Source organism: Purpureocillium takamizusanense, chromosome 3 (genome assembly GCF_022605165.1).
Source record: "Purpureocillium takamizusanense chromosome 3, complete sequence".
Lineage (NCBI taxonomy): Eukaryota > Fungi > Ascomycota > Sordariomycetes > Hypocreales > Ophiocordycipitaceae > Purpureocillium > Purpureocillium takamizusanense.
This window is the reverse complement of record NC_063070.1, coordinates 1,994,656-2,019,889: the sequence shown is the minus strand read 5'-3', so window position 1 is coordinate 2,019,889 and position 25,234 is coordinate 1,994,656. Positions and strand designations below refer to the sequence as shown.

Genomic DNA, 25,234 nt, shown 5'->3' with positions numbered 1-25,234 from the left:
GCCGAGCAACGAAAGACAAACTGCTTGGTCAGCGCTTCATCCCCAAACGGGGGGGAAAGGGGGTTACTTGCCGATGCCGTCATCATGTAGGGTGGCGTTGATCCTGTGCGGACAGCACGCCCGAGGCGACCACACCATGGCCGGCGGTTTCTGCGGGTACTCATCCGGACACAAAATATGGAACTCGTAGACGCCAAACTCGTACGGCGTGTCGCGCGGGCCCTCGATCAGAACCTTGAATGCGTCCGGCCGCCCGGCCGCGTGCTTGACCCAGATTCCCGGCGGCAGGCTCGACGAGAGCACGCCAATCTCGCGGATGAGCCGCTTCATTCTCCCGGGCCGCGACCTACCCTGCTGCATCCGCTGAACTTCCAAGAAGGGAAAGTGTTCCATGAAGACGTCATCGTCGAGCACCTCGACGCAGTGCTCGCGATGGTAGCGGTCTGAGCCGTTGGGAGCCAGACTTGAGCCCGAGGTGCCCGATGGTTCCGGGCGCGAACCGCGAGACGGGGTCGACCGCCCGGAGCCCGAGTTGCCGGGAGCCAAGGGCCGTTGAGGAGTGCGCGAAGCGGCGGATGGAGGAGCAAGTAGCTGATCAAGTCGCTTCGCAAGGCTCCCACGCGCTGACGAACGGAGGTCCTGGAGCAAAACCCGCAGTGGCCGCGACGCAAAGGTCTCGGGGGCCTGCGCGCCGCTCGGGTGCATGGTCATGGAGAAGAGCATCGACTCGGTGGGATACGTGCGCAAGTCGCCGTGGACGAGGTCCGCCAGGGCGTTGTGGCCCTGCAGGGTCTCGATCACGGCAAACACTTGCTCGTACAAGGCTTGTCGCAAGGCTAGGTCCTGCGTCGTCCCTTGTCGGACCATTGTCGCCATTCTGATGAACAGCGGACTTTGTCGAAGCATGTCGACGAGCGCAGAGGGCGGGTTCTTGTCAAAGTGTGACACCCCCGAGGGACGCGGCAACATGGTGTTGAGTGCCGCAATCATGTCGCCGAGTCTTGCCTCGTCTCTTGCGCTCTCTTCGCCGCGGTTCTCCGCCTTGTCCGCCTGCACGCCGCATAGGAGCACCCAGATGACATAGAGCCTTGCCATCGGGCAGCATTCGTTGCGCGCGTTGGAAATGAGCCTGGCACACGCCATGCACATGGCCGCTCCGCAGCGCGGGCACGGCGCGCAGCTCGTCTTGGCCTTGAGGGCGCCAATGCGCACTGCCTGCTTCTGCACCGTGTTCTCGTCCGAGATCATCTGCGAGCTGCACTTGGGGCACCGAAGGCGGCGGAGGTGGCTTCCCAGATGGTCCAGGGGGCCGACCGATGCCGACTGCGAGGTGCCGTCGTCTATCTGCTGCGGGAACTGGTCGCTGGCTGGTCTGCCGCCTTGCGAGCTGCTCCCTAACCTTCGTCCCTCCCCGTATCTCATGTTGAGTCGCTGGCGCGCTGGCTGCTATCGAATGCGTCGTAGTTTGGTATATGGTGTTTTGCTGAGCAGTGTCGCTGCAACCGTGTTGGGCAAAAATCTGGGTTATTAGCAGATTCCAATAGTAGTGCAGTCAAGCATCGAGCTTTTTATATGAGATAGTCCCTCCACGCTGAGCCACGCCTGCCTGGCCCAACAAAGTGATTCACAGAGGGTGCATGCACAAGAGTGATCCCGCTGGGGTGTTGACAACGCAGGTTCGGGAGTGGCTGCGAAGCCGTCATTCGGTTTGCGTCACGACTTCAAACAAGCGCCGGCGCGCGCGTGACAGCATGAGGGGTGGTAATAGTATGGCGCGCCGGTGTGTTTGCACGTTTCGCTCGTGGTAGGACGGGCCTAGCAAAAGTGTGATCCGAGGCCGGCTCATCAATCATACTCATTCGCTAATCACTCTAGTCATTACGACGTGCCCCTCGAATCACTTGGTCGTGATAGCCCGCCTCTTGAGCACCGCTGAATTCTCGTTCAGCCCGTGATAGTCGTGCGCGTCGAGACACGCCTGCCGGCTCAGCAACACTGCAGGCGCCGCGCGCTCCCGCATCTCCTCCTCGTACTCCACGATGGCCTCCTCCCGCCCCTTGTCGCCCGCGTACACCTCCTCGATACGGCGGGAGAGGATGTAGGCGTCCAGGATTCCGTGGTTTGCGGCCTCACCGCGGTACATGGTCATGGCGTGGGCGGCGTCGCCGATAATAGTCACCCGCCCGCCACGGCAGTCCCAGTGCTGGCACGGCCAGTCCTGCAGCGCAATTTCCATGACGGAGGCCGAGGGCGGGATGGCGTCGACGACCCTGCGCAGCAGCGGGTGAAAGTCGGCGGCGCGGCGCTGCATCTCGGCCACGCGCGCGGCGTCCGCCTCGGGCACCTCGTCGGCCTCCGGGTCTCGCACGGGCCACGAGACGATGACCTGGATCCGGTAGTGCGCCTCGGGCGTGCCGGCCGACCCGTTGGTGTCGGGCGTCTCGAGCATCGATATCCACAGGTAGTTGCCCGTGACGGGGTGACAACCCTGGAAGAGCAGCGGGTCGATGTCTCGTAGCGGCTGCGCCTCGTCGGGTCGCAGGTCAATGGCAGCGCCGATAAGCCGCACCGGCAGCTGGTAGTTGCGGAACGTGTCTGGGGCAAGAAAACGGCGCGTCTGCGAGTTGGAACCCTCAGCGCCCACCAGCAAGCTGCCGTCAGCAGTGGTGCCGTCGGCAAAGACGGCCCGGACGTCACCGCCATCGCCATCGAGCAGCTCGACGTCAGTCAGACGCTTGCCCCAGCGGACGTGCTCGGCGACGCCCTGCAGCAGGGCCTTGCGTAGGCGCTCGCGATTCACGCGACGGCGCTCGTTGGGCGGTATGCGGAACTTGGTCTCGAGGGTCTCGAGGTTCAGGAAGAGGAAATTGCCATTGTCGTTCCGGCCGACCTCGGGGTCGACCTGGACGTCGTCGACGGCCACGAGTGTCCTGTCGTCGAGCATCTTGCGCAGAAAGGGCAGGGCCCAGTGGAGCGTGATGGCCCAGCCATGCGGTCGCGCGTCAATGTGCTCGTCTCGCTCGTAGATCTCAAACGGTATGCCCGCCTGCCCATTGTCAGCCCATTGTCAGTCTGCTCTGCCATTGTTGGGCCCGTCGGTGGCGCGGGAGTGGCTGCGTGGCCCGGGCGATGGCAGCGATGGCAGCGACGGCAGGACGTCGTGCAAGAGGGCAGAGCTCATACCTTCTTCAACGCGTGTGCGAGCGTGAGGCCAACGACGCCGGCGCCGCTGATGATGACGGGTTTGACCACGGAGCCCATGATGAATTTCGTCGTCTGCTGGTCAGGGGATAGGGACCGCGGGGTGGTTGTCGGGGGCCTGGCGTGGACGCGTACATATAGAGTTGCGGCACCTGAGCTAGTAGCAACTGCGCGCACTAACGACGAAGGCCGGCGGCTCTCCCTGTCTCCGCTGTCACTGGAGGTAAGGTCCAAGAGATGACTGAGCTACGTACTTGTCACCCGCGTGCGAGACTCGACCATGTTCAAAGTCAATGTTCTGCCCAACACTGCACCAAACGGGAGAGCACAACGCGTCTCGGCCGCTGTCTAACCCGAGGCTGTCGCCGTCGGACCTGCACCGAAGCAGGCGTTACCCGCGCGCTCGCGACGGACGCTGGACCCTGACACAAGCGCGGGCCTCTGCCGCCGCACGTCAAAGCTCCCCTCCCCCCGCGGATCGATCAAGCCAAGCAAGCCCCGCGCGGATCCCGACGGTAAAGCGAGTGCGGGGAGCCCACGATCTGGCACATCTGGAATCGCCAGGTATAGGGTAGGTGGTCCGCGGCGGGCGGCTTTGGGCGGCTCGCGACAATGTTATGCCGATCCGGCTTGGCTCTGGCCTTCGAGCGTCGCTCATACGCGTTTGACGCAGACAACAGAGCATGATACTGATACGGCAAAGACCACACCCGCACAGCGACCGCGCATTCGGCACATCCGCACACGGGCGGAACATGGCCACGCCCTGACGCCAGCTATGTTCACATTTTGCCCCCTCCAGGGCGCCCTGTCGGAGTCGACGGCCTCCCAGTCGCTGCTCGAGCTTGACGGCGGCGTCAAGGTGCTCGTCGACCTCGGCTGGGACGGCTCGTTTGATGTGCACAAGCTCGAAGAGCTCGAAAAGTCGCTCTCCCTTCCCTCTCCCCGCCCGTCGCCCATATGTGCTTCCGTAGCGCCAGACTGCTGACACCTTGCAGGCAGATCCCCACGCTTTCACTCGTTCTCCTTACCCACGCGACCGCCTCCCACCTCGCCGCCTACGTTCACTGCTGCAAGAACTTCCCCCTCTTCACGCGCATTCCGGCCTACGCGACGCGGCCCGTCATCGACCTCGGCCGCTCCCTTACTCAGGACCTCTACTCCTCCACCCCCGCCGCCGCAACCACCATCCGCCAGGCGTCCCTCTCCGACGTTGCCTACACCTACTCACAGACCGCCACCGCCGCGCACAACCTCCTGCTCCAGTCGCCGACTCCCGACGAGATCGCGCGATACTTCTCCCTCATCCAACCCCTCAAGTATTCGCAACCGCACCAGCCGATACCCTCGCCCTTCTCGCCGCCTCTTAACGGCCTGACCATTACCGCTTACAACTCGGGGCATACGTTGGGTGGTACCATCTGGCACATTCAGCACGGGCTCGAGTCAATCGTCTATGCCGTCGACTGGAACCAGGCGCGCGAGAATGTCTTTGCCGGCGCGGCGTGGCTCGGCGGTGCTGGCGGCGGCGGCGCTGAGGTCATCGAGCAGCTCCGCAAGCCCACCGCGCTCATCTGCAGCAGCCGCAGCGCGCAGGCGGGCGGCCGCGCTAAGCGTGACGAGCACCTGGTCGAAATGATAAAGTCTTGCGTCGCCAAGGGAGGCACCGTCCTGATCCCCGTCGACTCGAGCGCCCGCGTCTTGGAGATGTCATACCTGCTCGAGCACGCCTGGCGTGCGGACGCGTCACAGGGCGGCACCCTCGGCGCGGCGAAGCTGTACCTAGCGGGCCGCAGTATGTCGAGTACTATGCGCTACGCCCGGAGTATGCTAGAGTGGATGGACAACAACATCGTACAGGAGTTTGAGGCCTTTGCGGAGGGCCAGCGGAGGGTCAATGGCTCTGGCGACAAGAAGGAAGGCGGCCCTTTCGACTTCAAATATCTGCGCCTGCTCGAGCGCAAGGCCCAGATCTCCAAGCTCCTCAGCCAGGCCGCCGAGGAAGGCGGACGCGTCATTCTCGCAAGCGACACGAGCATGGAATGGGGTTTCTCCAGGGACCTGCTCCTGGGCCTCGCCGCGGACACGAAGAACCTGGTCATCCTGACGGACCGGCCGAGCACGGCTGACGACGCCGCGCCCTCTGTCGCACGAACCCTCTGGGATTGGTGGAAGGAAAGGCGGGATGGCGTGTCTGTCGAGCAGACGAGCGGCGGCGATAGTCTCGAAACAGTCTACGGCGGCGGGCGAGAGCTTGAGATGAAGGAGGCGGGCAGGCAACCCCTTGAGGGCGAGGAGCTTGCCGTATACCAGCAGTGGCTCGCGACGCAACGGCAGCTGCAGGCTACGCAGCAGGCGGGCACCGCCGCGGAACCCGCGGCCGATGTCGACGACGCCTCGTCCGAGTCGTCGTCGGACTCAGAGGACGACGACGACCAGCAGCAGGGCAAGGCCCTGACGGTGTCGGCAACGCTGGGACAGGTTGGCCGCAAGAACGTGGTTCTCAAGGACGAGGACCTCGGCATCAACGTGCTCATCAAGAAGAGGGGTGTCTACGACTTCGACCCACGGGGCAAGAAGGGCCGCGAGCGCTCATTCCCCATGGCTATCCGTCGGAAGCGTGCTGACGACTTCGGCGAGCTCATCCGCCCAGAGGATTACTTGCGTGCGGAGGAAAAGGAAGAGGACCACGCCGACGCCAACGTGGACGCCGAGGATGACAAGCTTGGGAAAAAACGGAAGTGGGACGATGTGGCAAAGGCAGGCCCTGGGAAGCGCGTGCAGCCCAAGCAGGCCGATGACGTCGATGCGACTTCAGCGGACGGCTTCGGGCACGACGAGCTGGATGTTGCCGATGACGCCGAGCCAGAGGAGCCAGCGGGCCCATCCAAGCTGGTATACCACTCTCAGACAGTCACGGCCAACCTGCGTATCGGATTTGTCGACTTTGGCGGCCTTCACGACAAGCGCAGTCTTGACATGCTTATCCCCCTAATTCAGCCGCGTAAGCTGATCCTCGTGGCTGGCAACCGCGAGGAGACGACGGCGCTCGCGGCCGACTGCCGCGCCGCGCTGGGCGGCGCCGACGTCTTCACACCTGAGATTGGTGTCTGGGTCGACGCCAGCGTAGACACGAACGCCTGGGTCGTCAAGTTGGCCGACCCGCTGGTCAAGAAGCTCAAATGGCAGAATGTGCGCGGTCTGGGCATCGTCACCCTGAGTGGTCAGCTACTGGCCGCCGCTGCAGCGGCCGCAACGTCAGCGGCGAACGAGTCCGACACACACGACGAGTCGTCACCCGCCAAGCGTCAAAAGACGGAACAGTCTGCGGCTGTCACCCTCGCGACGCCGGCGTCAGGCCCGCTGCCCGTTCTCGACGTGGTACCCGCGAACCTGCTCGCCGCGGCGCGCACGGCCGCCCGGCCCCTGCATGTGGGTGACTTGCGCCTGGCAGACCTGCGGCGCGCTATGCAGAGCTCCGGTCACGCGGCCGAATTCCGTGGTGAGGGCACGCTCGTCATCGACGGCACCGTCTCTGTGAGGAAGACGACCGAGGGGCGTGTCGAGGTGGAATCGGTGGGGATCCCAACGGCAGGGCGGAGGAGCACCGTGTACGAGGTCAAGAGGGCCATATACGACGGCTTGGCGGTCGTGGCTGGGGCATAGTGCACAACATGGCGTATGGATAGACTGCAAGAGCTCCATGACGAATTATATCAATCACCGCGCTGGCTATGGGCCGCTGATGAATCAGACTAATGGTATATGACCACCTGCTGCGTGACAACCCGTGAGTTGCCGTCTCATACAACGCAGGAAACGGCGCCGCTGGCGCACTAAAACATATTCCAAAACGCCGAGCAATGCCGCTGTTTCGCTCTAAGCCCTCAGGCTGCCTTTTGCATCTGCACCATCTCGTACTCGCCCGCGCCGTCTCTGCCGCGACCTCTTCCCCTACCACGTGAGAACCCAGTGTCTGCGTCCTCGAGAAGGCCCTCGCCGCCCTCGCCAGCCTCGACATCAACATCGGCGTCGTCATCCGCGGTGGCACTCGCCGAAGCCGCTGCGCCGCCGCCGCCCGAGCCCAGAATGCGCCCGCCGCCGAAGAAAACGGGCTGCAGCTCGCGGTAGCGGCAACCCCATGAGCCAGCGGCGACGGCGAGTGCCGAGGAAGCAAGCATGGTGGCCCACCACATGGCGTGCCGGGGCAACGAGCGCGTGTAGAGCGTCGTGGCGAGCAGGTGAAGGAAGTGAATGGTCAAAGCAAAATCGGGAACGAGCTTGCTACGCGCGATGAGGACAACAATGGCGACAGCCCTGCTGCCGTATCAGCCTGGATTCCATGGCCGGAAGCCCATCGCGAGCAGGTCCGCACGCGCATGGGGACAGCACGGGGGAGCAACGGGGTAGGGAGGGACAACACACATGCACAGACCCCCGTCGAGCAGCCACACGAAGGCCAGCAGCCAGCCAGTGGTGGTGTCGCCGCGAACAGCATCCCAGCCAAGCAGCATATTGAGGCCAAAGGGTAGGCCAGCGACGAGCGTCGTGAAGAGCAGGAGGGCGGTGGCGGCGGCGTAGTAGAGCGTCTGCAGGATGGCGATCTGGGAGGCGATGCGCAGGGGCTGTAGCTCCGAGAGGGCGCCGGCACGCGGCGGGCGTCTGCGTCGCGGCATCGCGGCGAAAGGGCGTCTGGATGCGCCGGGTATGTGTTCGATAAAGACGGCGTTATCGCATCGCCAGGTGCCTGCCGAGGACGGGAGTCGCGGATCGAGCTATGCGTCGTTGTGCGGTCAGGCGTCACGCCACGAAAGATGATGGGGATGTGACAGTGGAGGACGGAGGGTCCGTCCCCAAAGGAATCTCGAAGCTCACAGGGACGCTGGTGTCAGGGACAGGTTGCACCAGTGCCGGTCAGTGTTTGGGGGTGGCTGGCCTAGCGGCAGCAAGGGGCACACCGCCCAGGTTCTGCCACGGCGTCATTGCAGAATGGATCGAGCTGGGCAGCTCCACGGACGAGAACCACAACTCGACTCTCCGCAAGACAACCGTCCTCGACCATCGCAGACGACTGCACGCCCACCCACACCGCATTGACGCCTCTTGAACGAGGCCACCAGCTGACCCCTCCCACCGCCTGGGTTTCACGCCTCAACCCCAAACATCCCCATTCATCATACACGTCGGATACACCGCCCAACCCGCCCGGGATCGAGCCACCATGGGCTGGTGGCCCTTCTCGTCAGACTCCCGTGGCGATGCCATCCGCTCCGGCGACGCTATCCCCACGCGCGCTGAGCGCCTCCAGTGCTGGGCCTCGCGCGACGCCTACTTCGCCTGCCTCGACGCAAACTCCATCCTCGACGCCACCAAGGACGCTTCGGCGGCCGCCCGTGCCTGCCCCCGTGAGTCGGCCGACTTCGAGCGCGACTGCGCCGCCGCCTGGGTCAAGTACTTCAAGCAGTGGCGCGTGGCCGACATTCAAAAGAAGCGCCGGCTCGAGGAGCTACGACGGCAGGGCGCCCAGGAAATGGAGGTCCAGACGAGCTTCGCGCCCGACGGCGGCGCTGCGGAGAAGGGCAGTGGCAAGGACGATATCCAGGGCCTACTCGACCGGAAGCGGAGATGAAAGGAATCGTTTGTAAGATAGACTTCACGTCACGCGCCTGTATTACCATGTACCACAACGCACTCTCATCTACCATTGTCTAAGTTACCGACGTTCGCTCGTCCAAATGAACAAGGAGACATATGAAATATAAAGAGCGCAGACACTGCATGCACGCTAGCCGATGCGTGGTATCATCCATGTTGGGACAAAGACAAAAAGGCACACCATTCCTCGGCAGTGGCGTCGATTACGACGCCATCAGCTTCCCCCTCCCCCGATCACACGTAATGAGATGCGGTCCCCGCGCATCTGGAGCCTCGCCGACCGAACAGGCCCAAGGCTTGAAAGATTTCATTCTGCCAAACAGAGGCACGTCATGGTCGATGCGACCTAGGCTGCCATCCGCACCCCGCTGTCCCGGGTCTCACTGTTGGGAAGAGGCGGCAGGTTCTTGTCGAGGCTTTCCTTACTCCGCGGCGACCGCACATTGAGCGAGTTGTCGCGGCTGACCGTGCCATTGCTGTTGCCTCCGTACCCACTGTCCGACCCGTCAGGACGCGGCGGGGCCTCCCGCTTGGGCGGCGTCGGCGGCGGCGGTCCGGTAGGCGGAGGCGGCACCACGTCCCTCGCCTCGTCGGCGTCGCTGCGCTGCTCCCCGGTCTCTTCGACTATGGGTAGCACGGGCTCGTGTGGGGGTGGCTCCCGCTTGTCGGGCACGTTGGTCCTTAGCGTGCGGTCCGGCACCTCTCTCTCCGACGCACCACTCATGACCGACTTGAGGGCCTCCTTGTTGGCCATATCCACCGTCTCCCGCGCCTCAGGCGAACGCGGCCCTGACGGCACCGGGGGCGGCTGATGTTCCGGCATGGGTGGGATACCGTGGAAGCGCTGCGTGGAGCTGCGGTGCGGCGCAGACGTCGCCGCCACCGCCTCCAACGCCTCAAGGTCCCTCCGCTGGGCCTCCCGTCTCGCCTCCTCCGCCGACATCGTGATGCCCTCGACGAAATTATAGAACCTGTCTCCGTACTGCTCCGGAGGCAGCGCCGAGATCTGCGTGCGGTCATGTGACAGTCCCTTCCAGAAGTGCTCAATCTTCTTGATCATTCCGTACTGCGCAGATTAGCAACGGGCCTGTCGGGCAGGATACTGGCACACTCACATGGGTCAGGCAGTCGATGACGCCCAGGTAGTAAATCTCGTCGGCCGGCGAGTTGTCTTCGTGCGTTGCCCTAAACCCTCCGTCGTCCTGGTTGAACACGAAGCCCGAGCGGCTGTGTCCCTCCTCGAGCTCGTCGGGCATCTTGTCAAGCGCCTGGCCCATGGGCACGGGCCGCTCCTGCCGGATCATCTGCCGCAGCTCGCGGGCTTTGCGCACGCTTTCGAGCTTAGACGGCGTCCGCAGCAGCCCTGTAGTATGTGGATCGTCGTCGGCGGTCGACTTTTCGCCGCCGGGGTTGAAGACCTGCAGCGTCTTGCCACGCAGGTTCTCCTCGTTGCCCCTCGACAGATCGTGAATGCCGATCAGCAGTGAGTAGTCCATGATCTGAAGCCTCTTGAGCAGCACCACGTCTTGCTGCAGCTGTTCAAGGAACATGCGCTTCTTCTGGATCCCCAGCTCGAGATGCTGCTGTCGCCGCAGCCAGTTGAGGTCCTTGAGCGTCGCCCGAGGATTCTTGGCCAGGTCCTCCTCCCTATAGTCGCGCCCGACCGTCGAGCCCTTGAGGTCAAAGGTCGTGTGGATGTCCCTATGCGGCGGAAAGAGGTTGTTCATGACGACGAAGTGAATCTTCTTGCCGTAGGGCATCTTGACGCGGTGAAGCCCATAGAACTGCGACAGAAGCGTGTTGGGGTTGGCCTGCACGTGATCATAGTACTCCCTGAGGATTTTCCTCAGGAACTTGTGCTCCGCGTGGTGGATAGTCTTGATAATGTACTTGTAATCCCTGGAAAAGTAAAAAAAGCTGCCGCTCTTGCCGGGGGACCCCAGCTCCGAAAGGATATACTTGCCCGTCAGCGACATGAGGTAATCGGCCGGGTCGAGGCGGAAGAGGGAGCGCAAGCGGCGAAACACCCACGGCGCGTAGTCCTTAAACTTGAAGTCATATTTGGCCGACGGAACGAGCTCGTTGCCAGTTCTGTCTGGTCAGCGAGAGGAGCGCCCGCTGGGCGGGTGGTACACCTACATGTCAAAGGTGGACTTTTGTTTGGCTTCAAAGTCGGCAGGCGTCAGCTCACGATCGAGCTTCGCGTTGGTGCGCGAAACAGACACGCGGATCCCCGTCAGCATGTTATACGCGGTGACCCAGTTGGCGTGGCTCTCGTCGACTTTCGTGCCGACTAAAACGCGGTCGTCGTCCTCCTCCTCCTTGCGCTTGCGCTTGCTGGCCCGCTTCTGGCGGTATGCCTCGGCCCACCGGATGGCGTCTTCATCAGGGACAATCTCGTCCCGCGGCCCGTCTGATTGCATGGAGCGCGTAGTCCTGCGGACTAGGTTCAGCGAAGCCCGCCGCGTGCCGGTGGAGCCGGCGACGCTGGGCGAGAAGCGACCGCTGGCGTGAGCGTCGAACCCGTCCTTGGACTGCCGCCCGGGGGGCAGCTTGGGCACCTCGAGTGTGTGCCTCTGTTTGAGGGAAGACGGTGGTTGGAGGTGGCCTGAGGGCGAGGTGGAAAGCGGGTTGGGGACGGGTTGGTACGCCGGGGGGGACGAGAAGCGGTGCGGAGAGCCCTTGCCGGTTGGGGAGTGCTCGCCAGGCCGCTGCTCTGAATGTGAAGCTGGTAAGAGCTTGCGTGGCGTCGTGGGACTCTCGGGCGATTCACGGCCGTCGTGATGGTCGTGGTGGTTAGTATCAGCTGGCGGCCGCGGGGCGGTCCGGTCGGGGAGAACCACGGATCCGTTCAGGCCGTTGGCCGGCCGGGCTCTGGGCGTCACATCCCGCACGTCGTCGGCATCGGCGAACACACTGTGGCCATTGGTTGAGCCCATGCTCGTCGGCCGAGTCCCGCTGCTAACGGGCATGGGAATCGTCTCCGAGACGTCCGAGTCGCGCGTGGACAGGGTCGAGCCCTCGTCGTAGCTCCCATTGACTATACCTGGACGACCGTGACCGACCGGGCCCCCATTCACAGTCTTCTTGCCGTCGAGCCCGAAGCGGTTGTCAGGATCGAGATCGAGGACTTCAATGTCGGAGAAGGTCGTGTCAGTGAGGAACGAGGGCATCCTCGCAGCCGTCCAATGCTGCCCTGGCCCCGTTTGGTGATGGGTGGTTCGCCTCCGGCGTCGCCAATCGCAAGAGGGCAGATGACGATGCTCAGGCGGAGAGGCGATGTCGAGATTGGCCCTGTTGGAGCAAGAGACGGCGACGCAGTCTCTAGATGGTGGCTACAGCATCCAGAGAGCCGGCCAGGTGCATTACATCGATGCGCTGCAGCAGCGACGGTTTGGCAACAGTTTCGGTGAGTGAGGGTGGTGGTGGACTGGGCAGGGAATGACGGGGGACGATGAGCGGCAGAGGCGGTGTCGAGCGACCGAGCGACGAAAGCGGCGAGCCCCTCGGGTGTTCCGCCGTGATGGCGCTGATGACAATGGCGATGGTACGGCGTCGGGGCCGTGACAGGTTTGGGCTCGGAAAGTGTCGTTGAAGTCGCTCGGGCTGGCCGTTGGCTGGGTGTGCAGGTCGGTGGTGGTTGGTGGTGGTAAAGCGCTTGGCCGGTTGGGGTCAGCGCAGCGCAGCGCAGCGGCAGCGTAGACGAAATTGCAACGAGGCTTGGCCGGCAGCAGGGCCCGGGGATCTTGGGTGCCCACTGGCAAGTCGCCCATCCCCTGTGGCGCCGCAACATGCGTGCTGTGGATTGGCGGTACGCCGGGCGGTGGGCCTCGATAGCGGATGGATGCTGCCCGGCGACTGGGCTGAGCTCGCGCCGCGCTGAAAGGGGGCAGTTTCAACAAAACCACCTCGCATACCTAGGTGGACAGGCTGGAGCGGCCTCGACGTAAGCTCTCCTAAGTTTAGTACGACTAACTAATGTACGAAGCACAACAATGTTCGAAGAGTCCCTCTCGCAGCCGATTGCTGCCACGCGATGGCCCACGAGCCGACTCGACGCGCAAGGTGCCTCTCACCAGCAAGTCGCAGCGCGTCTCACGCCGGGATTTGGGGTGATGATGATGCGCCAGAAGAGAAGCCGTCGTCAATGGCCGCCACGTGCATCCCGCGGTCGGGCGACGACTCAGCCACAGTAACGACAGGGCTCCCTCCCGCTGTCTCATGCCTCATCATGCCACCACTGCTTGTGCGGGTTTTAGCACTACGTAGTAGGTACCGCGTACGAGCGCCCGCCTGCAGCGAGACGCCTGGCTCACGCACGGATGCATTGACGGCCTTGCGTCATGCTGATTGCTGTCACCTTGGCAGCTCGCGGCCTGAGACTGGCCCTGCCTGCGTGCGCAAGAAAGGCCCGTCGCACCCCCCGTCTGATGAGTCGAGCGACTCGAGCCCATGTCGTCGTTCAAGGTAGTATGTAGCAACCCGTTGCCGAGGGCACGCAATCGATTGTGAGCCACGGGACGCCGTCACCAAGACGCGAAGCACCCTGCATAATTCGACCAGACTCTGGCTCGGTTCCATGGACTGGTCAATTCTAGGGCGCGGGCCAGTTCACCCGTGGGCAGACAGTGCCCGTCGGAGCTCTGATACGGGTTGCTTTGCACGGGTGAGGTTTCACGCACGCGTACTTCGTACAGCAGGGCCGTGTCGCGCAACGTCACGCCGTAGCGGCCATCATGAATGAAGGGACACGCAGCCGGTTATCCACAACGTCCATGTGTTGTCGATTTGTTGATGGAGTCGCGGAGCCTGTGAGTAGAACTTCATGCAGAGTGGGCTCTATGTAGGGTAAAAGGTGCCTTTGCCGTGACGTGCTGGTCAATGGCGGCCATCCTTCGCAGCTGAGGAACGGACATGCGTGGAACCTTGCAGTCATACATAACGGGATAGTATATCAAACGCCGTCGCACTCTCTCGGGCACCCGCACTGTCAAGCGTGCTGGCGCAACACCGGCAGACACAGTCGCCCCGTTGATGCCCACGCTGTTAACATCTCTCTCGTCAGTGAGTGAGCCAACACACCTCCCCACCCCGCCCACGCCCACACACGTTCGCGGAATGCAGCCCCACCCTCAGCTTACCCACGCCAGCTGAACCTCACCTCGCGCACCCCCACAACCTCGCAGCGACATCACCGGCCCGCGATCGCTTTCCATACGCCCGGCGCATCGACACCGACGTTCGCACACGCATACCACCCGACGACTCGCTCGCTCTCTCAAGCGTGGGCTCATCTGCCTTCACCCTCACGGACAGGCGCTCTTCCCGGCCCCGCCCTCGGCCGACAGCGCCATGGACGGCCAGAAGCAGCAGCCAGCGCAGGTGCAGGCGCAGGCGCCGCAGATCCAGCCTTGCCGGTACAAAGTTGGCAAGACGCTCGGCGCCGGCTCCTACTCGGTCGTCAAGGAGTGCGTTCACATCGACACGGGGCGCTACTACGCCGCCAAGGTCATTAACAAGCGCCTCATGGCCGGGCGCGAGCACATGGTGGGACCCGCGTGGCTGCAGGGGCAGAAGCCGACGATGCTGACCAGACGGGGATGCAGGTGCGCAACGAGATCGCCGTGCTGAAAAAGGTGTCCATGGGTCATCAAAACATCCTCACCCTGGTCGACTACTTTGAGACCATGAACAACCTCTACCTCGTCACCGACCTGGCCCTCGGCGGCGAGCTCTTCGACCGCATCTGCCGTAAGGGCTCCTACTACGAGTCCGACGCCGCCGACCTCATCCGCGCAACCCTGTCAGCTGTCGCCTACCTGCACGACCACGGCATCGTCCACCGCGACCTCAAGCCTGAGAACCTGCTCTTTCGCACGCCAGAGGACAACGCCGACCTGCTCATCGCCGACTTTGGCCTCTCGCGGATCATGGACGAGGAGCGCTTCCACGTCCTCACCACCACCTGCGGCACCCCCGGCTACATGGCCCCCGAGATTTTCAAGAAGACGGGCCATGGCAAGCCCGTCGACCTATGGGCTCTCGGCGTCATCACCTACTTCCTGCTATGCGGATACACCCCTTTCGACCGGGACTCCGACTTTGAGGAGATGCAGGCCATCCTCAACGCCGACTACAGCTTTACCCCCGTCGAGTACTGGCGCGGCGTCTCCTCCCACGCAAAGGACTTCATCCGCCGCTGCCTCACCATCGACCACACCCGCCGCATCACCGCCCACGAGGCCCTACAGCATCCCTTCGTCGCCGGCCAGGCGCCCTCGGACGGCGCCGGCGAGAACCTGCTGCCCACCATCAAGAAGAATTTCAACGCCCGCCGCACGCTGCACGCCGCCATCGACACGGTCCGCGCCATCAACAAGCTGCGCGAGGCCCAGCACCTCATGGACGGCGCGCGGTCCGGCGAGCCCTCCCGCGCCGCCGCGCCGGCCCCCGCTCCGCGCAGCGAGGGCGCCATCCACTTTGGCAAGGACGACAGCGGCTACGCGACCCAGCCCGACGGCGACGATATCATCATGGGAAACACTGCCGCCGTCGAGGGCGTCCCGGCTGTGCTGCAGCCCGGGAACCAGGGGAACCGCGTGGTCCAGACGAGCAAGGGGCTTTGGAGCGCGCCGGCGAGGTAGCCGAGGTGTGCGCGGAGGCTGTCGGTCGTGCTGGTTGCGACCGGAGCCTCTGCTCACGGGGTGAGACGGAGAAGGTAGCGTGCAACGAGATTGTCTGGCGCCTTGGAGGGGGATTTGGGGAGGATGGATGGATGAGTTTGAAGTGATGCTTGTGCATATGCTTGGCTATTCCGAATACCTCTCTTATTCAAGCCTGACATTACAGACATGCCGTGAAACCAAATAAACTTACCCCGCCGCGTGCGCTTGTGACGGCACTGATACATCTTTCTGTGATTGGCAAACAAACTCAAAACACGGGGCAGCATATCATGAACGCGACCTCTTGTGAGAATCCTACCGTTCCATGCCCAGGCACACGCCGTCGCCGGTATATCGCGGGAGCCGCAGTCACCGGAGTGATGCCCGTACCTGTGCGGGTGGCGATTTGACGAAGCGACAGACAAGCCACGACTGCCAGACAAATACATATTCACTTCCCGCGACCGAACCTTACCGTCGTTGACTTGTCGTCATTGTTCTAGCATCTAGTCTAGCGAGTGGCACTGGATTCCCGCCTGCTCACCCACCTCCCATCATCATTACCCCCCTCGCGGGCGGCAAAAACCCAGCAGTAAAATTTCCCATCCGAGAGCGCCTTCCCCCGACCAGGCCGGCTCTAGCGAGCGTATCGGTGCATTCCCATATGCACACATGCACGATTACCCCCGTCCCGTTGTTATACACATTACGTACTCTATCGTTCCCACGCCCACCCCAGGGCCCCGGCCAATGCAGTACGTGTCCACGCCCCCGAAATATCCATAAAGTCGACCGCTGTAACACCCGGGCGGCCGCGGCCACCTCCGCGGGGCGTGGCGTCGCATAAATACCACGATGTGCGCCATTTCGCTGTGCCGATGATGCCAAGATGAATAGGGGTGTTGAAGAATGTAAATACCAAGAAGCTTAATGTCGTCAGGCCGCGACTCGCGGTCAGGCAGCGCCGTCAAGCAGCGCCGCGCTCGTGCTACCGCATCACGACCACCTCACTCAGCTCGACATCGCGCGGCGCCGCGTTGCCGTCCCACAGCTGTCCGTTGCTCTCCATGTCGACGAGCAGCATGCCCGGCGGGCCCTCTGATATCGTTGGGCTCACCGTGCCGCTGCTCGAGCTGTAGCTGGAGCTGCTGCCCAGGGTCCAGCCATCGCTGGAACTGGCGCGGCGGTGCTCGAGGAGCCCGAGGCTAAAGTACTGCCCCCCAAGTTCTTCGTCGGAGGCGCGGTGGCGGTCGCCGACCTCAACGTAGTCGTAGTCCCATCGCGTCATCTTGTCGGCCTGGCGTCGCGGGAGCCACCGTGCGCGCGCTGAATAGTAAAAGGCCATGCCGATGAGGCCTCCGCCAACGAGGTCGATGGCGTAGTGATGGCTCAGGTACATGGTCGCCCACCAGATCCAGCCGGCGTACGCGATGAAAAAGACGCGAAACTGTGGGAAGCAGTGGCTCATGAAGAGCGCCTCGAGGACGGCGTAGCCCCCGTGTAGTGAGGGGAACGCGCCGAACGGCAGCGGCGCGGCCGTGAAGTTCGTCGTGTACAGGTCGATGCCGAAGATCTCATCGACACGCGCGAGGCCGGCCGGGGACCCGGGCATGCCGTAGGCCGCCGGAACGAGGCCGTGCTCGTTCTCATACCAGGGCGGCGTACAGGGGAAGACGAGCTGAATGGTGACGCCGAGGATGCTCATCCAGCCAAACGACCGTGCGAAGACGGGTAACGTCCCGGGCGCAGCGAAAACGAACATTAGCAGGGAACACACCGCGGGCGCCCCGAAGTGGATGATGCCGTACGGCAGCCACGCGAGGATGTCGAGCACGGCGTGCTTGTGCGCAGAAAGGATATTGGACAGGTTGGCACCGTATAGAACGTTTTCCAGTGCGGGCAGCACGCGCACCCAGATGTGCGGCCGGTAGTCGTAGGGAATAAACCTGGAACGGTCAGCGCAAGGGATCGCGCGGGCGAATGAGCCCCTGAAAAAGAAGAGGGCGGCTTACCGGCTACAGAAGAAATAGAGCAACCACACCCATATCGTCACCGACGGCAGAAAGAACTGTCTCGTGGCGGGCATGAGGAGGACCCAGACGCTGGCGACAAGGGCGAAGAACTTGAGGGTCGGTGCCGACGGGGATATCCACAACATGAAGAGTGTGAGGCCGGCCACAAAGATGTACTGCAGATCAGTGGGCTTGAACTTGTGCTTCTGTAGGTCGCGGATGCCGTCCCAAAAGCTGAAAGACGTTTCCAGGGTGGTGATGTCGGGCATGCCATTGCGCGCCGTGTTGGACTTTGCGCGCATGCGCCGGCGGCCGACATGGTAGCGGTTCGGGAGGCGGTTGAGGACGGCGAGGGTGAGGTTCTCGGTCCAGAGCGATGGGAGTACGGGCTTGCCGGGAAGCGAGCCTGGCAAGTCCTTCATCGCGGGGCGTGAAGGGCCACGGTCAACGCCGTGGTTGATGGCCGTAGGCTCGGCAGACCGGTGTCAGGGGCCAATCTCCCGAACGGCGATTGACTGACTTGTGGTCGTGGCGATTTCTTCTCGTTTCGTCGTCGTCGTCGTCGTCGTCGTCGGGTCGTGGAGGTCTTCGGGCGACCAAATGATGCCAAAAGAGATACCCAAATGCTACCTCATAATCCAAGCGGACGGCGCAATCGTGCACTGCCTCACGCTGCCTGGGCTGCGGACGGTCGGGGGCACGTGTATATGGTCGGGTCGAAGCCGGTGTCGCAGACCAAGGTTACACGTGTGGATTGTACCGAGCAGCGAGGAGCTGCCTGGTTAAGGGTGGGCGGAAAGGTAGCGGGAAGGCGGCGACGAGGAGCGGGTGGAGGAAAAGGAGGAAGAAGGTGGCGTGGGGGAGGAGGAAAGGCGAAAGAAGCGATGCTGTCACAGGATGAGGGAGGAAGGCGGGTAAGATTGGGAGTGAATAGGTAGGTCCACCAGGGGGGGGGGGGAGGACCACAGGCAAGCCGATGGGTTCCATGATGACAGGCCACCCAGGCAGGCAGGGCAAAACTGAACAGCGCCCCCGGGCTTTGGGGACTTCCCGAGGCGCTCTCACCGCACACGTACGCGGGCGGGACCTCTCGCTGCGATTGGGGCTTGGCGCTGTCGGCCGCTGGAACACTCCGCTTGTCAGCGCAATACAACCTACCTTAGTAGCCAACAGCGTCGCCCGGGAGGGTCTGCAGGTGGTGCTTCCAGGCTTCAGGCGACTGGCCTCCACTGGCGCTACGCAACGCTACAGGTACAACCTTCTGGACCACGCTACCTGCGCTGCTCGGGGCGAGGTGGCAGTCCGCCTCGGCGCGACGCCGGATGCTGCGGCTTGGGGGTACTGGTACGGGGGCCGCTTGTACCCCGTCAGACTTTTTTGGGCGAAAAAAATTGCACGGAAAATCCAGCGTCGCTGGGCCTAATTGGGCTTAGACCAGCCCTGGACAGCGAATCGTGGCTGAAATTGCAGTGGGAGCAGCCGTGGCCTGGTTTGGTTGGCGCGGAGGCGTCGGGGCTTATGGAAGCCCGGCTCGCCGTCGTCGTGGGCGCCGCCGCCTCCCCTCTGCGGGTGCGGATGCCGTGGAGGTCACAAAGGCGCACGCGATGGAGAAGGTTGATGAGGGGGCCAGAATCCCGATGCATCGCGAATGCATCGCGAGACGAGACATGTTTGCGGCAAGGGAGAGAGCAGCCTCGGACTGGCACGGGGGCTGGCTCGGCGCTGGTTGGGCAGCGGGATGCGTCATTCAAAGACAGCGCCGCCACGAGCCCGGAGGCCTCTACAAGCTACAGTACCTTAGCTACCTGTACTGAACCATTTACACTCTGGGCTGCCTTTTAGTTACTTGGGAGGGACTGCATTTGTTGGAGGGCCTAAAAGCAAACTGGAAGTCAATGGCGGTGCGCTCCGCTTGGCGTCGACGGCGAAAACTCTGGCCTGCCTGCCTGCCTGCCGCTTCCAAATAAATTAACGACAATTGCAGAGCCGCCCATCTCAATCTTCCTCGTCGTGCAGCAGCTGCGGGCCCCGCGCACGGTCCAATCGACATCCGTGATGGCGGCGACGGAGGCTAGCGGGTGCCGAGTCGCGACGCCGCGCACATCCTGCCGTTCCAGGCCGGCGCGGTAGCCTGACAATGCTCTGGCTGCTCTACTCTGGCTGGACGGCTGGACGAAAAGAGGGGCGGCGCCGGCAGTCACAGAAGTCACGGGCGTCACGGCCGTGGACGGCATGGGTGGTGCCATGCATTGAGCGATGGCATGGCAACCCCCGGGTATCGCGTCTGCCTCACCGCACATCGGCATCAGTCGATTGATGTGGGCGCTGCTGGCAGTGACGACCGGCCCTGCGCCGCCGCGCGGCGTGCCATTCGTGGACGAGGGGGGTTTTTCGTCACACGATGGCGGGCTGCACGACAGCCATGGCCAGCCAGCCTTCGACAACGGCAGTGGCAACGAAGACGAGGACGAGGACGAGGACAAGGACGGGGGCCGGACGCCTAAGGGCGACGGGGCCGTCCCTGGGCCCCCGTGGGACCGTCATGACCGCCGTTCGCGCCGCTGGACACTGCTGGGAATAGGATCTAAGAGGACCCTTGGGTTACCCAGACTGGCGGCTCTTGCTTCCACACCAGGTCACAGACCGACTCGGTGGCACGGACGTGTGTCTCGCGCAAGCTCGCCAACGACGCCTGCCAGCCAAGGGAGACGAGGAATGCGAGCCAGACGCCAAAACCTGGGGAAGCTGAAACGTCTCGACTTCAATCCGCGCGGCCGCGTCCAATGACACCGCCGAGGCCGAAGCCACGAGGCCCTGCGCGGGTGTGCACTGGACGCCGACGCCATGATGGTGAGAAAGCTTCTCCGACCGATCCGGTGGTGGTGGTGCCGGGCTTAAGCTCTAAGCAGCTGCGATAGCCAGCCTCGGCGGAAGAGACGAGGTGAGACAAGACCAATTCTCCTTTGACATTTACCATGACGGACCAACAGCGACAGCGCCGGATGGCGACGGAGGGGTCCACAGCCTGGGGCGGCGCTCGACAGTGGGCGGCTCACCTGGAAGGGGTGCAGTCTTCTGGGTGGAACTCGGGCGTCACGGCACGCTGAGGAGGGACGATGGTTGACAAATTTTCTTGGCCGACGACGACGACAATGACGACCAAGGGCAAGCACCGTCCTCGACTTGTTCGTCTGCACGCGACGCTGGGCCCTCGGGTCAAAACGCACAAGAGACCCGCAGGTGCAATCTCGCGGGACGGCCAGGCTAGAACCCCGGCGCCCGGGACCCTTGTCGCGTCTCACTGGGGTCGCGTGCGTCAAGTGGGCGGCGAAATTGGACGGGATGGAGAACAGGCAGCCCAAGTTAGATGGAAGACGGCTGGGATGCGATGCGGATCCTGTACACTGCCCGTCCTACCTTCTATCCAGTACCTAAGTAGTACCGTACCGTGCCGAACGGGTCGTGGCTTTTGCCGTGATCCAGGTCGCAGCCAGTGTCCGCCAGCAGCGGCAACAACCGCACCAAGACCATGACCAGATGGGAACGACTGATGGAGGCGTTCCCACAGCCTGGATGCACGGCACAGCACGCAGCGCCGGAGTGGCATGGGCGTCATGGGACGCGGGATGCATGACGACATGCAGCGCCAGACACTTGCCGACTGCGTGAGGCCTGCAGGCGACGCGGGCGGCTGGACGGACGACCAAACGAAGGGACGAGCGACCTGACGGGGACGTCGCGGCCGAGGTACATGTTGGTACCTGTCGGGTAGGTATCTTTCATTAGTAGGTGGTCTCGGGTGCTTGCCTCCACCTCACGTCGGCGTCGTGGGGACAAGCGCTCGTGCGCCCAGACGCAGGGCGCTGGATTGAAACCTCCAGCCCATCCCAAACGGTGGGGCCACCAGCGCCAAGACCGTCCCCTCAGCATCCCAGCGCCCAGCAACCGCTGGCCCCAGCGCGGCGCGGCGCGGTGAAGGGAAAGGAAATGTAGGGGGGATCACGTCAGCCCAGCCAAAACCCGCCTCTCCTCCCGGGCATCCAAGGCCGGTCTTGTCTCCAAATGCCACGCTGCTGGTGTCGAGGGGGGGCTGATTCGGCCGTCGTCATGGGCAATTCCAACACTGGTACTACTACAACTACCTCCTTGAGAGGTACCGTGCGACGGGAGCTGCTGTGGTCTGCAACACCAAACTACTAAATAACTGCGCCCGTAGATGCTGCGCGCAATACTACTCCTCATGGAAGCACAAGGCCCAGCCCGACGGGGAGCCCCTCCAATCCTCGCCCAGGGCCTGACGGCTGTGTCTGTCCTGCGCTCTTGGCGGACATGAGGTGCCTTGCCAATCTCCGCCGATTCCGATCGACCGCCTGCCTGCCCGCCCACGCGTGCGCTGCGCGCGCGCGCGTGTCCATGTGCTCAGGGTCCTGCGCGTTTGATACCGAATTAGCTAGAATGCGCAGAACGCGCGGTGCCGTGGATGCTGGTGTGCGTCTGCTGCGAGTGTGAGTCCGCGGACTGGGTGCAAAAGACGTCACGACTGATCCCCTCTCAGTCTTGGCGGCCATGATGCGGATGCGTTGCGTACGAAGTGCGTGTACGTAGGTACGTAGCCCATTTCACAGGGCCCATCCTGGCAATGCAGCTTCCTCCCCCCCGCCTTTGGAATCGCTCCGCGCGTCATCTGTTCGGTGAAGGATGAGCCTCGCTAGGCACCTAGGCACCTTAGCTTTTCACGGCACGTAAGCTCGTTGACGATGGCCAAGCCACAGCGCTCCGTTATGCTAGATTCCGCCGTGATTCGCGACGTCTTTGGCTTGGCGACCATGTTTGTCAGCTTTGCTCGGGCCTGTCGTCGCCGCGACGCCACGAAACAGCAGGGTGCTCGCTTGGGCCTGCGACTGCCATGAAACGAAACCGCCCCGCGTTCAGAGCCCCCCCCCCCCTATACTAGCAAACAAAACAGTACGCCACGGCAGTGCGGCGCGTGCAAAGGTCGATTGTGTGTACAATTCTGCTGCCTACTAGGTATTCCGTGCGCCTATGCACGCTCTTAAGCTCACCGAGCGACGAGAGCTCTATCTCGTTGTGCCGATGCTACGGGCTATCCCGACTCACCGAGCGTGCCTCCACTCGCGTCGCTCCTGCGCCTTCCCCCTTGCTCATCGAATATGCCTTGATCCGATTATCCTCCAGATGCAACGTCAATCTATCGTGTGGTCCAGCTTGCTGAGCAAGCCTGGATGACCTTTTGCTCGGCCATTGGCGAGCTCGTTACATCCGACCGTCTCCCACTGCGAGCCGGCTCAGAAATTCTCCTCTGGCATCCGAATACTGCGCCTCCGGCTGTCAAGGTCCTCGGGCACCCCAACTCAAAAGCCAAGTTTCTCTCAACCCATCAAACTTCACAACGCTTCAGCTCCTGAAGCAGTTTGGCCGAATCCCCGAACGCATCTCCCTTACGGAGCCGGAACACCCTCAAATTTAGCGTATCCAGTAAAAGACCCCAACGCCGTAACAGATGTGTAAAATCGCGGCTCTAGTCTATGGTATAGCTCACGCGTGCCGTGGCTAGTCTCTCGGGCGGTAGAGACTCATGTGCGGCAGCCATGACCGCCGCCCAAAGGTCGGCTTGTGTGCCTCCTAGGCATCCGACTTGAGTTGTGGCGGCGGGATGGGCGTCACCTTCTTGTCCTTTTTCGACGGCTTGGGCTGCCCGCTCGGCGGCGGGCTCTGCTGCGTGTCCTCGGTTTTTTCCTTGCGCTTGCGGCCGCGCTTGGCCTCTTTGTTCTTGCTGGGTGGTGTGACGTTCGGATGCGGGACCGGGACGGGCGAAATCTTGGGAGCGGAGCTGGGGATCGGAGGGATCGGCACGGCCGTCTGACGGGGGGGCGGCACCGGGGTCGACTTCAAGGGGGGCAGAGACTGCGAGCTTGAGGGCACCGTAGCCACGGTCTTGGCCGCCTTTCCCTTCTTCCCCTTGGGCGGCGTGGAGACCGCCGCCGGCTCCCCGAGACTCGCAAAGGAGGAAACCTGGCTGGGCACAGTAGGTGGCGCGACGGGCGTCTGCTTCCTCGCATCGGAGCCGAGGTCAAGGCTGGGGGCGCGGCCCGTCTTTTGCTTCTTGGTCTTGGTCTCGGCAGTCTGGCTCTCCGCCTGGAGCTGCTCCGCCGCCGCCGCCGCCTCGTCCTCGGATGATGCGTGTTTGCGCTTGCCCTTGCGCGGCGTATTCGCCTCGCCCTTTGGCTTGCGCTGCTTCGCCTTCTTGACCTTGTCGGGAGTCGCACCCATGGCGGGCGCGTCGTCCATCTCGGCATCGGTATCTTCGTCCGGCGCCCCGATCCTGCCCATCGCAGACGTCACGCCAAGCGGCTGGAAGCGAGCTTTGAGGCCCTTTGGCTGGGGTCTCGCCGGGCGCTGCACGGCAGGGCTGACGGAGGCGCCGCCTAGGTGTGTGATGCGGCGAACCTGCATGAATTGGTCGACCCGTCGTGGTGCTGCCTCATATTAGCCACTGTCCTGTGGGAGCACGTCGGCCGGCAGAACTTACCCTGTTGGTACTGAGAAGAGTCTGCCGAAGGGATCATAATCTGGATAGAGCTCTTCGGGGCTACACTCTCAAAAGACACGCCGTAGTCCTCGTCACCGTGGGATAAGACTCGTTCGCCACGCGAACCCGGATCCATGGGGATCTCCATGTCCTGGATCACTGAGATGGGCACGTTGGCGGGCACAGTAAAATACCAGACCTGCTTGCCGTCCGTGTTGGCCTGGTTGCAAACGCGAGCCACGTCGCTGCCGTCGTCACCCTTGCGGAGCACGAAGTCGGGGGCGATGAAGTTGGGCAGGGTGACCTCTCGGCCGGTACGGTCAGCCATATGGATAGACTCGTCGGCGCCGGCGCTCTCCTCGCCTGAATCCTCGTCGCTGTCGCTCTCTCCGCTAGTGCCGCTGTCACTTGAACCGCTGGAGCTGGCAGTATTGCCGTTGACGGCCGGTCTCGCTGCCTCGACAGCATGGCCACTCTCGGCCTCCGACTCAGACTCGCTGTCGCTTTCACTCTCACTATCACTCTCGTCGGAGCTCGAGCTGGACTCGGAATCTTCTTTCTTTATGTCCGGCTTGTTCACAGCTGATTGTTCGCTGTCGCTGTCGCTGTCGCTGTCCGAGGAGCCGGAGCTGGAGGTCGTGCTCGCGGTCTCCTCTTTAATGGCCACCCCATTGAGGCCGTTGGTCTTGGCTCCATTTGTGGATGTCTCCGAATCGGAATCGGAATCCGACTCGCTCGAGTCGCTCAGATCGGGCTCAGTCTTGATACTTGCCTTATTGGCGGCCTTCCGTTCGTCGTCGCTGTCGGCTATCTCTTCCACTTTCTTGGTGTGCTTGGCCTGCGGTTTGATATGTGTGGGCAGAAGCCTCTTTATATAGTCGGAGCCATCGTCGCTGTCGCTGTCGCTGTCGCTCGAGTCGTCGCTGTCGCCGTTATTGTCGAAGAAGCTCTGCGACGCGGGCTCCTTCTTGATGGCCGGCTCACTCTTGATGACGGGCTTGCGGTTAAACTGCGCCTCAGCGCTCAGTCCCTTATTGGTGTCCTCTATATGCTTGCTGAGCAAGTGAACCTTGAAAGGCTCTCGGGGAGCCATTGTGGCGGTTGTCCAGGCGAGGCAAAGCGATGCGAGTGTTGCGGGAGGTGAAGATTCA

The 25,234-nt window shown here is 63.0% G+C and overlaps 10 protein-coding genes across 11 annotated transcripts; 3 read left to right on the top strand and 7 right to left on the bottom strand.

The window, feature by feature from the left end:
- Positions 1-63: 63 nt before the first annotated feature.
- Positions 64-1,422, bottom strand: JDV02_004195 (Gamma-glutamyltransferase; the record flags this gene model as incomplete). The annotated part of the gene is made up of 1 exon (XM_047985387.1): positions 64-1,422. The coding sequence occupies one exon, from the start codon at positions 1,420-1,422 to the stop codon at positions 64-66; it is 1,359 nt and encodes a 452-aa protein (XP_047841364.1).
- A 415-nt stretch (positions 1,423-1,837) lies between these two features.
- JDV02_004194 (Gentisate 1,2-dioxygenase) lies at positions 1,838-3,685 on the bottom strand. The gene is made up of 2 exons (XM_047985386.1): positions 3,184-3,685; positions 1,838-3,046 (listed from the first exon to the last, which is right to left on the bottom strand). The coding sequence occupies exons 1-2, from the start codon at positions 3,259-3,261 to the stop codon at positions 1,898-1,900; spliced, it is 1,227 nt and encodes a 408-aa protein (XP_047841363.1). The 5' UTR covers positions 3,262-3,685; the 3' UTR covers positions 1,838-1,897.
- Positions 3,686-3,861: 176 nt separating this feature from the next.
- JDV02_004193 (uncharacterized protein) lies at positions 3,862-6,955 on the top strand. Its single transcript, XM_047985385.1, has 2 exons — positions 3,862-4,125; positions 4,200-6,955. Exons 1-2 carry the CDS (start codon positions 3,980-3,982, stop codon positions 6,865-6,867), a joined length of 2,814 nt encoding a protein of 937 aa, XP_047841362.1. The 5' UTR covers positions 3,862-3,979; the 3' UTR covers positions 6,868-6,955.
- JDV02_004192 (uncharacterized protein) lies at positions 6,898-8,082 on the bottom strand. The gene is made up of 2 exons (XM_047985384.1): positions 7,627-8,082; positions 6,898-7,518 (listed from the first exon to the last, which is right to left on the bottom strand). The coding sequence occupies exons 1-2, from the start codon at positions 7,875-7,877 to the stop codon at positions 7,089-7,091; spliced, it is 681 nt and encodes a 226-aa protein (XP_047841361.1). The 5' UTR covers positions 7,878-8,082; the 3' UTR covers positions 6,898-7,088.
- A 137-nt stretch (positions 8,083-8,219) lies between these two features.
- Positions 8,220-8,981, top strand: JDV02_004191 (uncharacterized protein). The gene has a single exon (XM_047985383.1). It carries the CDS (start codon positions 8,423-8,425, stop codon positions 8,828-8,830), a length of 408 nt encoding a protein of 135 aa, XP_047841360.1. The 5' UTR covers positions 8,220-8,422; the 3' UTR covers positions 8,831-8,981.
- MSS4 (1-phosphatidylinositol-4-phosphate 5-kinase) lies at positions 8,859-12,505 on the bottom strand. Its single transcript, XM_047985382.1, has 3 exons — positions 10,996-12,505; positions 9,972-10,947; positions 8,859-9,922 (listed from the first exon to the last, which is right to left on the bottom strand). The coding sequence occupies exons 1-3, from the start codon at positions 12,027-12,029 to the stop codon at positions 9,203-9,205; spliced, it is 2,730 nt and encodes a 909-aa protein (XP_047841359.1). The 5' UTR covers positions 12,030-12,505; the 3' UTR covers positions 8,859-9,202.
- An 824-nt stretch (positions 12,506-13,329) lies between these two features.
- Positions 13,330-15,757, top strand: cmk1 (Calcium/calmodulin-dependent protein kinase). Of its 2 annotated transcripts, XM_047985380.1 has the most exons (2): positions 13,330-14,403; positions 14,463-15,757. In XM_047985380.1, the coding sequence occupies exons 1-2, from the start codon at positions 14,209-14,211 to the stop codon at positions 15,498-15,500; spliced, it is 1,233 nt and encodes a 410-aa protein (XP_047841357.1). In that variant the 5' UTR covers positions 13,330-14,208; the 3' UTR covers positions 15,501-15,757. The 2 variants fall into 2 exon arrangements, with proteins under 2 accessions (XP_047841357.1, XP_047841358.1); XM_047985381.1 differs by having other exon boundaries at positions 13,330-15,757.
- A 126-nt stretch (positions 15,758-15,883) lies between these two features.
- On the bottom strand, positions 15,884-18,457 carry AUR1 (Phosphatidylinositol:ceramide phosphoinositol transferase (IPC synthase)). Its single transcript, XM_047985379.1, has 2 exons — positions 17,534-18,457; positions 15,884-17,467 (listed from the first exon to the last, which is right to left on the bottom strand). The coding sequence occupies exons 1-2, from the start codon at positions 17,953-17,955 to the stop codon at positions 16,510-16,512; spliced, it is 1,380 nt and encodes a 459-aa protein (XP_047841356.1). The 5' UTR covers positions 17,956-18,457; the 3' UTR covers positions 15,884-16,509.
- Positions 18,458-19,425: 968 nt separating this feature from the next.
- Positions 19,426-19,839, bottom strand: JDV02_004187 (uncharacterized protein; the record flags this gene model as incomplete). Its single annotated transcript, XM_047985378.1, has 1 exon — positions 19,426-19,839. The coding sequence occupies one exon, from the start codon at positions 19,837-19,839 to the stop codon at positions 19,426-19,428; it is 414 nt and encodes a 137-aa protein (XP_047841355.1).
- Positions 19,840-22,527: 2,688 nt separating this feature from the next.
- Positions 22,528-25,229, bottom strand: JDV02_004186 (uncharacterized protein). The gene is made up of 2 exons (XM_047985377.1): positions 24,084-25,229; positions 22,528-24,030 (listed from the first exon to the last, which is right to left on the bottom strand). The coding sequence occupies exons 1-2, from the start codon at positions 25,174-25,176 to the stop codon at positions 23,177-23,179; spliced, it is 1,947 nt and encodes a 648-aa protein (XP_047841354.1). The 5' UTR covers positions 25,177-25,229; the 3' UTR covers positions 22,528-23,176.
- Between the last annotated feature and the right edge of the window lie 5 nt (positions 25,230-25,234).